Source organism: Corticium candelabrum, chromosome 2 (genome assembly GCF_963422355.1).
Source record: "Corticium candelabrum chromosome 2, ooCorCand1.1, whole genome shotgun sequence".
Taxonomy (NCBI): Eukaryota; Metazoa; Porifera; class Homoscleromorpha; order Homosclerophorida; family Plakinidae; genus Corticium; species Corticium candelabrum.
In genome coordinates, this window is record NC_085086.1 from 11,037,235 (window position 1) to 11,053,694 (window position 16,460).

General features: G+C 44.7%; 1 protein-coding gene across 1 annotated transcript; it reads right to left on the reverse strand.

The window, feature by feature from the left end:
• Positions 1-1,680: 1,680 nt before the first annotated feature.
• On the reverse strand, positions 1,681-10,889 carry LOC134198543 (uncharacterized). The gene is made up of 8 exons (XM_062667954.1): positions 10,800-10,889; positions 9,461-10,741; positions 3,520-3,727; positions 2,550-2,874; positions 2,300-2,469; positions 2,171-2,220; positions 1,959-2,102; positions 1,681-1,897 (listed from the first exon to the last, which is right to left on the reverse strand). The coding sequence occupies exons 1-8, from the start codon at positions 10,867-10,869 to the stop codon at positions 1,851-1,853; spliced, it is 2,295 nt and encodes a 764-aa protein (XP_062523938.1). The 5' UTR covers positions 10,870-10,889; the 3' UTR covers positions 1,681-1,850.
• Positions 10,890-16,460: the final 5,571 nt, after the last annotated feature.

Consider the following 16,460-nt stretch of genomic DNA (forward strand, 5'->3'; position numbering starts at 1 on the left):
AAAATAGAAAATAGAAAATTGAAATGACCGAGGCAGGTAGACACAGCGGGGGTCTCAGCGGGGTCTAAGTGGGGTCTCAGTGGGGTTTCCTTTCGTACGCGTGTCTCAGAAGATCACATTTCCAACCCACAAGCAGGTGTTTGTTTTTACTTTACTTTCTGTCACGTGTCAAACCACTTTGGCAGCTCTTGACAACTCCGATCTGACCACAACGTTGTGCCAGTGAATACCGCGGTCCCTAGCTGTGTTGGTACGTGCATTGTACACAACACGCTACCTTTACCGTAGATGAACCGGTAGGAGGGGAAATGCTATGTTACCGATGCTCCCCACTAGCTAGCGGATCGCCGAGTTGGCAACTGTGGTGACGAAGTATACGGAACGACGACTGTTGTCTAGGAAAAATCGAGACACAATTAAACATCGAAACCGTCAACCTACTACAATTAATTAAGTAGTAGACTGCACGCTTTCACGGGCGCACTCTAGATGTAGTACACGGTACAGTACCGGTACCGTATACAAGGGTGGGCGTGGTACTCTAGAGCAGGTCACATGTCTCATTTGCATGACGTCGCACAACTCACCAAGTATTAAATAATACAGACATGCATGTCCATCGTCAACGCCTTCTGAACTCTAGCTGAAGTCAACTTAACTGAACTCTATTTGCTCAACTCAACTCAATTAATTAACTCAACTAGCTAACGTAGAACAGTGTGCGGCTACAACTGAAGGAGTATGGTTACAGGTAGTCAGCTACAGCTAGAGATAGTTATTAAGTAGACTACCATGTCAATGCTACGTATAGCTACTAGACTCAATAGTGCTAGACAGTGATTAAACGCATTTGTAACATTTAAATCAATAACTATTCGGTGGGATCAAAATGCGTTTAGCGTCTCATTTTCTAGTGTCACATTGCGTGTACATGTAGCTCTAATGGGAACGGATGAAAACTTAGACTTGCAATAGCTGCAGGGCCAGATCCAGAAGGGGTTCAGGGGGTTTCAACCCCCTTTTTCCAATGAGCGTAGTTCAATAATTTTATATATTTTCATTAAAAAAGAGAAAATTATTAATGCTATAAATAACTGCTACCAGGTAAACACCCTCTTTCAAAAATTCCTTGATCCGGTCCTGAGCTGGAATTGCATGCACCGCTATGTGTTAGCTGGAAGTTGTCACCAAACACGGATATGGCCTAGATTCGTGGTCGCAGTGAATTCGGTTATGTATACCGTCAGCGCGGATGTGCAGCGCTAGCAATTCTGCGTTTGTGCTAATCTAGTTTCTTCGTATCTTACTACACTGTATTACCTCTTAATTGTGATAATACAATTATGACAATTAATATACTAACTATTAATTGCTGCAATTGCACACAAATCTTGCATATACTAAAGTTCTATAGTCTGGCAGTTTTACACAAACGCGGCCATTGTGTCTGAAATGCATTAGAAATGACAACGAATATCCTAGAGTGAAAGTGTATATCGATATCGTGCAGGCCACAGTTCGAATCCAGTCAGCAGTTTGTTGTGGCAGCCACAACACGGATCGTTTCTGATGTCAAACCAGTTTGATTAGAGGACAAGAGTAAACGAATAGCAATACAACAGGTATATATATATATATCATGGTATCAATATTCAATTGAAATTTTTGTGTTATGCTATACTATCCATGTAACAGGTGTGAATACAGAACTAATACCCTAACTCAACAGTACAATCAAACATGCTACGATTATAAAATGCTCAAATGTAGAGCGACTAGATAAGTACAGAAAGACAGGACAACATCTGCATTCGCATCAGTTTCTAGATCAAGCACAGTTTGTGATGACGTCACGCAGCAGTGTCGTGCGACATCGCCTGCAGGTTAGTCAATATATCTGCGTTAACAAATAATAAATAAAATGTTGAAAGACAAATAAAGACAAACGTTATAAGTACTTGTAAAAGCTGGTCGATCATCTCTTTCCATTGAACAACAACCTCTCATCAGTTCGTCATATCCATGTGGACAAGGTTTTACTGGAACCTTGAATGGTGTTCCTTCTCTGATGTTCAATGCAATCACTACAGGATTGTTCTCTTCTACACAGAAATTCACAAGTAAACTGTATCACTAACGTCAGTCGAAGATAGATATGAAAAGCGCAAACCGCCAAATGGTAAGATACGCTCTCTGAATTGAAATAGAATGACACCAAAGCTGTCAAACAACGTAAATAAAATTAACATAAAAATTCTGTATCACACAAATTGTATTTTAATAAAGCGATGTATTGTACCTGTAAATGTCTGACTTTGCTAACGCTGGCATATCTAGGCGAACAGATCCGTATCGTTCAGGTGCAATGTATCCTAAAGAACCAGCTGCATGTAATGTAATTCCATCTTCCGTGTAGCTAGCTGCAGTAGTAGTTGTAGCTCGTAATTTTGCCAATCCAAAGTCAGAGATCTGTAACAAGAAAGCAGAAAATAAATGCTTACAACTTACGCCCTTCCAATTCAATATTGACGATGATAGATGTTAATTGCCTTGCAAGTGTATTTAGTTGATGACTTTTTAACCAATATGTTATTTGGTTTTAGATCACGATGAATGACAGGCGGGTCAAGACCATGAAGATATTTCATGCCATCAGCTATCTGACAAGTCATATCCAGCTTGTTCTTCCATTCGTCCATGTAAAGGACAAATGTGTGAGAAGAAAGTAGAGTGGAAAGATCTCCACCATCAATATACTCTAAAACGATACCGAAGTGACGAAAATCGATGCAAACTCCAAACATCTTGACAATATGTTTATGAGAAGGAATAGTCAGCAAAATAGAAGATTCTTTCATGATATCATTCATCTCTCTACAAAAAAACGATATTTTAAATAACGGGAATTTAAAAATGAAAAGACAAATTTCTAGTACACATGCACAAGCACACAAGCACAGAAGCAGACAAGCACACAAGCACACATGCACACAAGCACACAAGCACACAATCACACAAATGGCAAAAGGATAAGAAGCTGTCGCTAAACAGTAATGCCCCTCAACCAGATGGCTGGCTTCATGTGCACTAAGTAGAAGTTATGGGCCGTGCTAAGCAATCTCCTGAAGCTTGGCCAGGTGCTCGCAGAAGCACCGACTGCGACGCCAACTGCGGTGTGGGCATCCGAAATCCCACCCGGATTCCAGTGGCTGAGGGACTTTGTCACAGTAGGAGGTCTTTGCCACCGCGGCTAAAGACCAGGTACTCATTTATACTCATTAGTCGACAGAGGCAATTGTGTGTAAGTTTCTTGCCCAAAGAAATTATGACATAATTTGTCATCACTAAACTTGTAACCCTGCAGGTCCCAGATGTTTCCATTCTCCAAACGCACTCTCTAACCAATTGAGCTGCAGCGCGCGCGCGCGCGCGCGCGCGCGCGCGCACACACACACACACACACACACACACACACACACACACACACACACACACACACACACACACACACACACGTACATGTCTGTAAAACGAGATCCTCCAATGAATGGTATCTTAAATGCAACGATGGTGTTTCCCTGTAAGACTGCTTTGTATACGTCAGCAAACCCTCCTCTACCAATCAAGTCGCATCTTCGATCATATATCAAATCTTTGCGTTGGAAAACTTTGTGAGCAGGAATTTCGATGCCACGAGCATCAGCTCCAAAATCAACAAGACTTCGACCTTGTTGACAGCAATACGACAATTAGATTAGAAGAAGACGGTAACTATACATCAAACTAAAACACAGTTGCAAAACAAATAGAACCATGCACACATAAGCAAACCAGTTACACATCCAGCATATCCTAGATATAAAATTTTAAGTACACGTTTACTTAATTAACAAAACTTATATATAAAACGTTCAAATTGCATTACACATTCTAGAAAAGACTCTGCTGCAATGTAATTACATATTATCTATTGATTAATGATAGCAATTAGCATTAGTATTATAATCATCAATGTTACTAGAAGGCATAGATAGTGTAACCGCTACTGCTGTAACTGCATGGCTACTTACTGAAGATGTAATTAATGAACGTATAAACAACAATTCCTCATATGTTTCTTGGCAACCCTCGATCTACGCGTAGAAACATCAAACTTTTACGAAGAACATAAAAATGTATTTCATTGAAGTAGAACATACTTAAACGTGTTAATTAGTTAAGAAAATAGTGACACTCTTCATGGAGTTTAACGAACCAGCTAAACGTAGTTGAATTCGTCCGGAGATGCACTGCTGAGCGCACGCGCACAGCTGAGACAGTCAAGGCCGCTGAATTTAGCACTGGCAGACCGCCTCTTCAAGAAACAGCAGGTAGGTGACTCGGTTGTTTTTGCGGTTGCGAATGATATCGATTCCGCGTGCTGTTTCTGCCGCCGCGGTGTTTTCGCGCTTTTTGTGCCACGTGGTTGCCTATATCCGAGAGAGAGGATATCGCGTGCGAGTGGGTGGCGCAAAGCACGCGACAGCGTACCTGGTAGTAGCAAAGATACTTGTCGCAGCGGTTGCAGCGTATAGGGCGTATGAGCAGATCGCTGGTTGCAATGAACAAAGCGGTAGCTGCTGTGGGCGTTGAGCGCACGCACACAAACGGTTTACGCGGTTTGGTTCTGCAGGGTTGGGTATATTGTCAGAAGCAGAGGCAGTGTCCCACGTACAGTTGATCACCGGCGACGAACCTGCAAGGTTGGTGGGTAAGAGTGCCTGCATGCTCAGTTGCGCTCGTGGCTTTTGCGCGTTTCGGCTTACGACTCAACGGTGTATTCTCGGTTTATGCAAAACCAACAGTAACAGCCAGCAAGCGGGACCTCCGTGGATGCGCGGGCGGTGGTGTTTCTTCAACAGTTTCAGGAAATGATGGAGCAGACCGCCGGGAGGGAAGTCGACGAATTCTTGCGGCAGTCGTGGATTAGCAGTTTGGCAACAGGTCCAGATAGCACAGCTCTATATTTTGCGGAGGCGTTTGTGCTGTACGCGTGGAGCGTGAGCGGCTGTTCGCGCGCATTTTCGTGGATTAGTTGGAGGTCTGTATGTAGCAGTGTTCCTTTTTTGTGCGTACAAGGACTAATGGACTGAGTGGAGCCATTCGATTTGTACGTCTACTTGCGCGCAGGAAGCGGTTGCGCAGCTGTTGCCGCGGTGGTGAAAGCATGTGATCACAGACATATTATCTGGGTAGAGGCAAGGTCCCGAAAGACCATGAGCGCGAGTATCTGTGAAACGCGTGTTCCGTTCGTACACTGTATGTAGTAAATCGAGTTCCGCAAAGCATACAGGCTAAAGCAACTGGGCTGGTAGCTTTGCTTAACCGTCGGCAGACGGGGGCGCAATGCCAGCGGTAGTCAGTAAAAACAGGAAAGCGCATACTTAGAGATGGCGACGCCGCTGGTGGCTCTAACGGGGCTGTCGGCCAATGGGGTAGTGCCAGTGGCGGGCAACGTATAAGCGGGTAAGCACACACATGCATATGGCAAGTGTACAGACAGGCAGATGACGGTTGTAAGTAATCAGCAAAAAAATGGCTTTAATGACCAACGGGAAATGGAAACGCATGACGACTGTAATGACAGCTATGCCATACTGCGGAGCCATCGGCGGATTGTAAGCGAGAGACCAGTGGCGGTCAGCAAATTGGCCAGGCAGGAGAAGCCACGGCACCGTCTGTGGATGGTCAATGCGGGACCAGGCGGCGATTGTGCCGGTGGCGGCGCAGGCGGTCTGTGGATGCAAAGGTGAGCGTCCACGTTGAGCATAGTGGCGTGAGGGCGGCGTGGAGGACGCGCGTTGCACGAATGGCTAGTAGCAGGCGGAGCACACTTCCTTGGCTTGCGGGTATCGGGGCTAGTCTGTGTACGTTGCCAGCGGCGACGGCTATAGATCACATGCAACTGCTTACGGACAGGTGGAGGAGCAGACGCGTTCAGTCGTTGGAGAGACGACGGCACCTCGCCGGGGTGCGCCGTTCTTTCTAAGCAAGTTGTTTTCGCTTATAACTGAAACATTTTTGATGAAAAACCTAAGCGGGAGAGTGAGCGTAGATGGCGGATTTGCTGCCAGACAGTTTCGAATTGCGAAGGCTCGAGGATGGCGCTCCGCGGGATGGGGTTGCAGTGGCGGGAGGACGTGCGCGTTGGGTGGCACTGGGGCTAGCCTGGGTTCGGTGCTTCGCTGCATGCACTAGCCATAATCGTTGAGAAGCATCCCCAAAAGGTAAAAATACCTGCTGGCGTACCTGCGTCTGATCGTAAGAATGGCAGCTGGCTGGTCGACACTAGATTTAGAAGGTACGCGCGGTAACACACACGTGCGGGAACAACCTTCTCTATGTATAAATATTTGTCGGGCTTTGCTGGGCCGCTGTCGCGAACTGGGGTTCCGTTGTACGGACTGTACCTGGAAACTGACCATGCGACCGCAAATTGCGCTCTGTCGGTGCGGATCCAGCCTCTTCTTGCGCGGTATTCCATTCGGCAGTCGAGCTCGCAAGTCGCTCTTACTCCGATGCAATTCTCACCTTGTTTTGCGGCGGTGCCCAGGTGGGGTATCAGTTGCAACAGTGTACCGCTGTGTCGTGGGTGGAACCTATGATTGTGTTAAGGGCACTATTGTGCACTCACAAGCACGCGTGTGGCACATACGAAGTACGAGGCTGCGGAACCGGTGGCTGCACGGGAGAAAGGTGAGGCTACTACGATGAAAAGAGGTTCAAAGTCACAGACCGGAGGGTAGAAAACTACAGAAGACCGTGGTGGTGGCAGATGGCGTTTGGGGCTGAACTGGCGGCGAGTGGTTGCGGTGTGTTTGCGTGCAGGGGCCCTCTTGTAACTACAGGCTGGCGGCGGTCGGCCGCTTTCTTCCCTCGATAGCAACGCAGTCGGATGCGTTCGGCTTGTGGTGCCGCTAGGAAAAGCGGAACAAGTCTTGGGTTCAGCTGCATGGCATGGCCCACATCCTGGGTTGGCGTTCTCATTGCGCCTGGGGAGATGGTCTCAGTGGTGTTGACAGTGGTTGTGTTTGAAAGCAGGCTGCGCGGCCGTTTACGTTCAGTTTGGGTCGGACGGTGCTACTGTCGTGGCAGCCGTTTGAAAATTAATTGCAGCGAAAACAGCGTGTGATACAACTATCACGCATTCTCCATTTTGTGGCGGCGCACTGTAGCTTTGCGTTCACGTCGGCACGCAGTCCATGCGAAGGCGCGAAACGCAGTCGCTGACGAGATGTCGCGAAACCTGGTGGACTGGTCATTGGTTGTTTGGTCTACATCTTGACCCAGATCCACTTCCAGTGACACCAAGCGTGGCGGTGTTGGTATGCCACACCGACATCGACTGGACGTCGGACTGCTGGAACGATCGGTTTCTTGCTTGTTTGGCGCTGGGCTAGCCCCGGTCACGTTGCGTGCATATCAGTCAGGTTACTCACGGTATCAACAGTCCTGCGAGGGAAGCGGTATCGCACTAATCCGAAACCCAACATCTGAACAGGCTCTATGTTTGTTAGTGGCGTTCCTAGCGAACAAGAGTATCGCGCACTTCACCCAAAAATGTCCTGTTAGCGGTGCGCCATGTTCGCATTCGGCACGGTTTAGGAAACATCTCTTGCAGTCTCTCTGCCACTGTTGGTGTACTGGTCTTACAGGGCATTACGCGGTCGACGACAAATCTCAAATGGCGGCAACGATTTCCAATCACTCCAGATTTGTAGTACTCAGACTGAAAGACCACTGGGCCTCAAGAGTGGACGAGCGGAACGTGGTGATGGTTTGAGCTGCATGTTGTTTGTCTTTCTTTGGTTTTATGCGCGCTGGCGAAGTTAAAGTACTGTACAGTTTGTGCCGACCGTTGAATCGTCGGTTCATCTGACAGTTAGCAATGTTGCAGTGGACTCCCTCTTGAACCCATTTCCTAATAAGAGTTAGGCTCATGCAGTCAAAAAATGGACCCGTTTTGGCGAGATGTTGATATCTATCTCGGGAAGACGGGTATCGCTTCTTGTCCTATTACGCGGCAATGCTGGTTTGCCTCGCTCGGCGAGGTCGAGAGGCAAGCCCGTTGTTTCTGTGCTTTGATGGAATGCCTTTGTCTATGCAACGACTCGTCAGAGAAGTGGGGGAGGCACTAGAAGCCGAGTTTTTGTGTTCGTTTACTCGAGGCACAGCTTTAGGATTGGAGCCGCAACCACACCTGCAGAACTGAATCTACGATCCAGACGCTGGTGAGGTGAAGGAGCGACGTTTGCAAGCGCTACGTAAACCTTGACGCCAAGACTCTAGCGGCATACTCTCAGTCGTTAGTAGCTTCCCGCCGGAGACGGAGCGATGAGAAGTTTGCCGAAGACACGGCGGTAGCATGCTTGCTTTCTACCCAGCGAATAGTTGTACAGTGTACGTGGGGTGCATGGTTGCTTATGCACGGGCGTGCAATAGACGCATGCCCACTAGACAGTGACGAGGCACTCACCCCTGACAGCTGAGCGGCGGTACGTAGCTGAATGAGTTTTGGAGAGTTAGGTCCTGGAGAAGTAGCTTGGGTGCGGGGCAACCTCGCAGTTGGGCGTGGTCGCCTTCTTTGTGGGCCGGAGTCAGGTCTGAAGTCCTGGATTCGCGCTGGACGTTGGTTCTCCTAAACCATAATGAGCTGGTCCGGGCTCCGCCTACTCTCCACGGCCACACCTTCATTATGCAAGCTGGTTCAGGTAAGTGGTCGCGTTAATTAAGTCTGCAAACGATCATCGTCACTGGAAAACTGACGGAGGTAAGAATTCAACAAAAATTATAAATTTGAAATGGACTTTAGAACAAGCACACAAGTCTACTTACGCCCGGAGTAATTATTCAACATCACTTATTGATTATGCACACAATAGCCAGAAAGTGTAATGACACACCTTGGCCTGCCTAATCGTGCGTTAGTGCGCTAGCGCCATGCCACGGTTCACACCGGTCATATCACGACAAGCGTAACGCCATTCTATCGTCGTAAAGAGTAGCATTACAATTGCATTCTTTTTAGTGGCGTTAGTGGTTGCACGTGACTTTGGCACGTACATATGCGGTAGAATACAAGAACAACATGGCGACGTATTGCAGTCAAGAGAAAACGTGTACTACGTGCCTGCTACAACTTCCTGCCGCCTCTGAAGGAGCTGTCAGAGAAAAAACAAAATATCTCTCTTCAAAGTCTGAAGCTAGCGTCAAGACATCTCTTGCTGGATATGACGGATGAAAACTGTCGAGGCCAATTATGCTCACGTGCCACGTGACTTACTAATCATAATTAACGGTGTTAATAGCTAAAGCGCTTGCGCTAATGTTGGCCTAGTTTTATAGTTAGTCCAGATATAGGTGTGAATACATGCTATTAGTCATGCAATTAATTAACTTAATTTTAACCGATTTAGCTCACTTGAAGCATTGGTAGACGGAAAGAGTCCGTTCTGCTCAAAAATCCAGTCGGAAGTAGATGTTTCTGCATCATTCTCTTCATTTCGATGAACACATTTGATACATGGAATCCAGGTGCAACGTTCAATTCCTCTGATGTGATCGTCATGGTAGTTGGAACTATTTCGTCTCATAGATATGTCGCATTTCATTCGTCTACAAAACTTGCGAATTGAATGTAAAAAGTTATTTCCTGTGAATGTGTAGATGAGAGGATTAACTACTGGACTGATTGAGATGAGAAGAAGGCTGGCTGCAGTAGTATTGTCTAGTAGCCGAGATGCTGTAGGAGTTGGATCACCTTGAGCTATAGATGGCACGGCAAAGATTCCTGACCAATGCAATGCAGTTGTGGGAATCCAACATGCAATGTTTATTAGAACAATTACACTCAATCTCCATTGAAATTTGTGCATGTCAGATGTTCTTGTTAGGTTTCTTCGAGAAGCTCTTCTCCCAACCGTGAGGCACACTATCAAATAGAGAACAACTGATGACAATGTAAGAAGAGTACATAGAGATGACACAGCTGCTCCTAGATATTGACTGGAGTCAACCTCTACAGCACAAGGCATACCATCGAGATCGTTAGTTACAATGGTGGAATTGCCGTGTGAGACTGTTTCAGTACTTTTGACGCAAAAACCAAAACTACATGACTGAACTAAAGCACAACGTCCAAAAATCTCGGTAATTTGTTCACGTCTCGAGTAACTGGCATTGTCTATCCAGCTAACATCAAATTCAAGTGGTACAAACAGAAATTGCAGACGAAAATAGTGGAAAACCGTAAGCACAGACAAAATACTAGCAACGACGAAAACAACTTGACAGATGACTGTGATAACCACAACTCGCTTGCGAACTAGTGAACAGTAACAACGAGAACACCATCCGTTTATTGCTTGAATTAAGTAAACTGCAATATTGAAAGTTGCCAACTGAGCTGTGAGGCAAGAAACGCAAGACAGGACTGAGCTTGCAATGCAAGCATGACGCGTAGAAACTTGTTTCCATTGCTGTTGTTGTGCTGGATGAGATTCAGTCACTAGACTCTCAAGAAGCAGCAAGTGAACACAATATAAGAAGTCTGAAACTGCTAGCATGATGATGAGGATTGAGAGAGGAGATGATCTTTGATCTCTTTTCTGCACAAATCTCCACATCACAACCAATATGTTACCAATAATTCCAATCGAAAGTAACATCCAAACAACGACATGGAAAACATCGCTTGCCAAAACTAAAGATACGAATGAACGTTTGATAAACAGCATTATATACGTTTCTTGGTGTTTTACCATCCCCGGAAGGCTCGTAGTCTAATGTGTTCGTTTCATCAATAACAAAGGCACTGCCACTTTCTTCCATGACGGTCTAGCGACAAAGCAAGTGACTACTCATTCGTGTTCTCACACTAAAACTGTCACACCTAACCAATTGGAACGAATACAAGATACCAATGTCTGAAACAAATAACACAAGGTCGCTCTGTTAATAGCAAAACGTTCCCTAAACTCACGTGCAAACGCTAATTACGTGAAAGCATGCAAACAATCCCCATTTGCTTACATTCAAAACTACAAAATTATAGAAATGTTAGAAGGTTAATCAGTAATTGCTCAAAATAGGAAATTATTACAATCGTAGATACAGAGTCGCTGTTTTAGCTTCTACTTGACAGAAAGACTGTAGACACTGTAGTATGCATTAATAACTAGTGTAAGCACTGTATTACCTATTTCATGTCTACACAAAATACATGAATCCACCAAAATGCAAAATCCCGGCTGCATATTCTTTGTCACCATCATAGACATTTCTATTTACTTTCACCATTATCAATGGTCCATAAAGGAATTTAGGGAATCTTTGTGCTTTCAAAATAATTGTCTTACACATTCTGTTTGGTTTCAGTATTTCGTTAGGGTAATTTTGAGTGACGTATCATTTGGTTTCGAAATCGTCTAGCATGTGCTTCATTCGAGGTATACGATAGAATTTTATCGGTCTACGACGTCTTTGTTTGCTACTTCTTTCAACCCACCTCTCTTACAAGTAACATTCTGAATGCAGTTTGCCCCGCTATGCTCCGAGATCACGTGCTGCATCTACATGGCATGACTGCAATGCCCATAATGTAATTCAGCTATGAGCCTCTAGGAAAAGGGACTTTGTAAAAGTCACGAGACTCGGCGAGTAGCGTACTCTAAACGTATAGGGCTAAACCGATTTCCGGTCTGGGGACTTGTGTCTGTCTGGCTGGCCGGCTGGCTACGTCTGTCACGCTACAGGAATGTGTCACGCCTCCTTAGTGTGGTCCAATCACGAAGCATTAATTCCTTTATGTCGTACGTAGCAACCGAAGACAATGGACGAACAGCCAACCGTAGGCGCGAAACTTCCTTGAGAGAGTTTTCTCACCAGAACAGTGTAAATCATGTTTGCGATGGCTGGGAACTGTCGGAAATAAACAACAGAACTCACCTGTCTGCAACTGCCGACCCAAAATCGATCGCTTTCTTGGTTTTACGATAGTTATAAGGGAATCTAACCTTACGCAACCAGGAGAGATTCTAAGTCCCGTATACGATGACTTTACGGCTACAGGCTATTTACGGACTTTGCGGTCACGCGAAACGACAGCCGCTATGTAGGATTTTAAATACATTTTACAGGTAACTGTACCCTACAGTTTTAGTACATGCATGTGTACGCACATACTTGATATCCCAATATCAATTTCTATGTGCCAGCCTCTCTCTTCATCCGGCTCTTTCATAACATACTTGGTCAAAATACTGTACTGACATAGAAAGAGGTGTCGGTCAGAAGTGGAAAAGGAGGAGGGGCTGGCTACCTGATTACCATATGTATTGCTGGAAAAGCGATCGAAGAAGGCCACAAGAAATAGAATCCAGAACATCCCAACTAGCCACGAGAATGTGCATGCACTTTGTTCTTAGATTTTTATAACAGGCAGTAGTACGTACAGTACAAGTTCTGTGTTTAATTAATTAATTAACTATTATGTTTAGTAATTGGTGTTGATACTGTGTGTCGCTAATTAGGCACATTAATCAATCGGTTATACTTTGTTGCACTATAATTAAATTAATTAATTAGCCGCTTCTACTCCAACCGGGCATGCAAATACTTAAATTTTGATGATTAGATATTACTTATAGATATTATTATTTAACACTTATTACGATATAAATTTATTGATATTAATACTATTGTAGGCTTGTCTCAAAAATTTAAACTCACGCATTCTCTCGCATTTTTTCTGCAAACTCACGCATTTGGACACTGCTAGGTTGGCAGGTCTGATGTTGTGTTCAACACTTTGAAGGCTCATAGCTGTAGAAGCGACGATGTAAACACAGCTTCAATTACTAGTGATATTTGAAATAGCATGTCTGCAATGACCATGCATAATGTAATGATATTTATAATAGTGGCGTAGGAAGATGTTCGCGAGCGAGGAGGCTGTGTACCCTGGTGTATCATCATGCCAAACCTACCTCGCTTGCCAAACCGTAACCGATTTGCAAAGTCAGTACAGCACAAAATTTTTAATTTTTATAGTGAGCGAGCCCCCCGCTGCCCGGTTCCTACGTCGGTGGATAACAAGGATGGGCAACACATGCATACGGTAACGGTTTGAAGTGTGTCCAATTCGTACAGTACAGTACTTTGTATCAGGACCTGATGCAGATGGGGTTCAGGGGGTTTCAACCCCTTCTTTTCCGATAGGCGTGGTTCAATAATTTTATATAATTTCATTAGAAAAGAAAAGATTAGTAATGCTATAAATAACTGCTACCAGGTCAACCACCTCGTTTTTAAATTCCTGGATCCGGGCCTGTTGTATATTGTTGTACCAGTACAATTCGTTTCAGCTATCACAATGCTTCGACCACGTATACTGTGGCATGTATACTTCAATATATCGTTAATTAAAAACAATTAATTAAAATGATTAAAATAATTAATTAAAATAATTAATTAAAATAATTAATTAACTAGTTTTACGGTATTTGTTATACGTATTTGTTGAGCTGTCGTGGAAGTATAACATGCAAACTTTCTAGTAATTTAGCTAGATCACGTATCCATGCCTGTTTCGCGATCGTGATCAAGACAATTGAAATGTACAGTGTAAGTATGCACTCAGTTCCGTTGTACAGTAACATAGAAATTGATATCAGCAAACATTGACTACCAGCAGTGTTAGATACAGCACAGTGAGTGTAGTAATCGTACTGTAGTACTGAACGTGTGAATAGTTGACTGTAGGTGGCATTCAGCTCCTAAGGAGTTTCTCGGTTGTCGAGTACACACAGTACCTAGCTACAATACACAAGGATGGGGTGACGGGAACTTTGTGAGGCTTTTTCTTCGCCGTTTGGTCACATGCACGAATCGTTCCTACACTGATCTGTAGTCGGACACGGACACGATTTTTTGGAGTAGGTCTTATAATGAAACATGGTCGTGGGGAGGAGAAATTTGAGGTTCGTGTGTACACACGGATATTTACATACCAAGAGCTCGAAGGATTGCCCTATAGAACCACGCCCCTTTCTGTTTTGCGACCCGGATTAGAAGTATCGCTATGCTCGCCAATTAATTGTTTCAATTGCACACGGAAATCTTGCATAAAACTTCTCTAGATAGTCTGGACTTAGAGCAGTTTACACAAACGCGACCATTCTGTCTGAACTGCATTAATTAAATGAAAGTGACAACGAATACACACCGTAATTGAAAGAGTCAACGTCAAAAGCAACTAAAGCAAATTTTTCTAAAATCAACTTTACATTGTATTGCCATAATCTGCATGACAATTGCTCATGCAAGTTGCAAAGAGTTTGTCCATTAATTAAGCAAAGACGATTTTTACAATAAATTTGATGACTTCCAGGCTGTGAGTTGACCATACTGCATATACATAGGTTTGCACCACCAAAGGGTAGAAAAAACCATCTGCTGCTGTTACATTGTCGTCGTGTCTGTTGTCTTTTTCTGATTCACCAAACTTGGCAGCTGCACCAGCTTCATTTGCAGCATTGATTATCTGAAAAGGATTGAAGGAGTTTCTTATAGACACATCAAAGTATGCAGGTCTGCCCTGAGGAAAGTCGGGGTGGTGAATGTCCCTCGATCTGTCAAAGGACTGAGTTGAGCAACGCTGTACGGCGAGTACCAGAGTTTTTCTTGAGAATGCAGTAGCAAACAATGTCACAAAGAGCATCAAGTCGTTTTCTTCTCAAAGGACCATCACTGATCATTAGTCTCGCGTAGCCAGACCCCTTTCCGCCGCGTCCTCCCCGGCGAAATGGGGTCTGGTGAACAGGCTTTGATGTTGCTGTGTGCCGTGTAGCCAGAAATCGGCTATCTAAAGACCGGATTTAGTCTTTTAAATGCTTCACTAAAGACCAGCCTGATATACATGCAGTGCAATCCTATCTCATTAGCTTCTCTTGTTTCATAGAGAACAACTTGAATACTACAGGTAGAGTCGTTGCTGTTTGTAAAATCTGCATGTCTACAGCAACAATTAATTAAACGCGGCCGCGGAAACGTTGACGTCGACAGGCCTAGGCTTCCATCTTCTAGGCAATCTGTCATGATCGACGTAGTACATAGCGTTTGTGCGCTTGTGTAACAACGAAGACTGAATGCGAACGTACTCGATGTAAAGCAATGCACAAAACACGTGAGATGATTACCCAAACACAGAAGGACGACTCATCTTGTTTCGAAGACGTCATGCCCTTCAATTCCAGGACCAGATATCGCTCACTCTGGACTGTCCGCGAGCGCTTTAGACGTCAAAACAGCAAACAGCATCGAGTACGTTCGCATCCATTCAGTGCGTTCGCATTCAGTCTCCGTTGTGACGTAAGCGCACAACGCTAGACGCACGACGTCGAGCCTGCCGACGTCAACGTTTCCGCGGCCGCATTTAATTGTTGCTGTAGACATGCAGATTTCACAAACAGCAACGACTCTAGCTGTAGTCTTCTAGTTGTTCTCTACGAAACAAGGGAAGCTAATGAGATAGGATTGCACTGCTGCATACCAGTCTCGTCTTTAGTGAAGCATTTAAGAAACTAAATCCGGTCTTTAGATAGCCGATTTCTGGCTACGCGGCACACAGCGACATCAAAGCCTGTTCACCAGACCCCATTTCGCCGGGGAAGACGCGGCGGAAAGGGGTCTGGCTACGCGAGAATAACTGATCATGAGCTAGGGCGTGATCGCCATGTTCATCTAGCACATAATTACAGTTGCATCTGATTAAGTTGGGAATATTTGGACATACAGAGATTCCAAGGCGAAGCCGTAAAGCTCTAGTGAACTCCTGGAGGGTCGTGGCTAGGCCGAGACTGCGGTTAGGAATTGCTCTCAACCAACCCCCTGAATGAGGAGACGATATGGCTTTCACTACGCCTTGCTTGATCTCTTAAGCTTTGACACTTTCTTTCCATGGTGGACGTGAGATTGTCATCCAAACACTTCTGCAAATCATGTTGTGTCTACTTTAATGATATACGGCCATTCATGTGTGGAAGTATTAATTAAAGGTTGTCAGATGTTGTCTACTTTGAATTTCGTCGAGAATGAGAAGATCAAGACTTTCATCGCCAACAATTAGAAATAGGGGCTTCTTCGTTGTTGGGCTTGAGGCATTAAGTTGTGTAGCAGTCAATTTGAAAGTTGACGCGATGAGTTGCAACTTCCAACAAAAGCTGCGGATGAAGTCTTGCTAGCTTTCCGAAGACCAACACCACCATATCGAATAAGGACAGTTGCTTGTTGCTAGGCCTGATATATATCACCAACGAGGTAGTGTTGATTGATATGTAGGGTTGAGTTTGTGTTCAGTTCTTCTGTAAGAGCGCATATTGGTATCAGAAGTTTTATGCTACAAAGTTGATTTCTATACCAAA

Coding starts and splice junctions, on each gene's coding strand:
- LOC134198543 (XM_062667954.1), bottom strand. CDS start 10,869: ATGGAAGAAAGTGGCAGTGCCTTTGTTATTGATGAAACGAACACATTA. Junction 3,728..9,460: donor TCCGTCTACCAATGCTTCAA/GTGAGCTAAATC, acceptor GCTGTCAACAAG/GTCGAAGTCTTGTTGATTTT. Junction 2,221..2,299: donor GCAAAGTCAGACATTTACAG/GTACAATACATC, acceptor GTTGTTTGACAG/CTTTGGTGTCATTCTATTTC.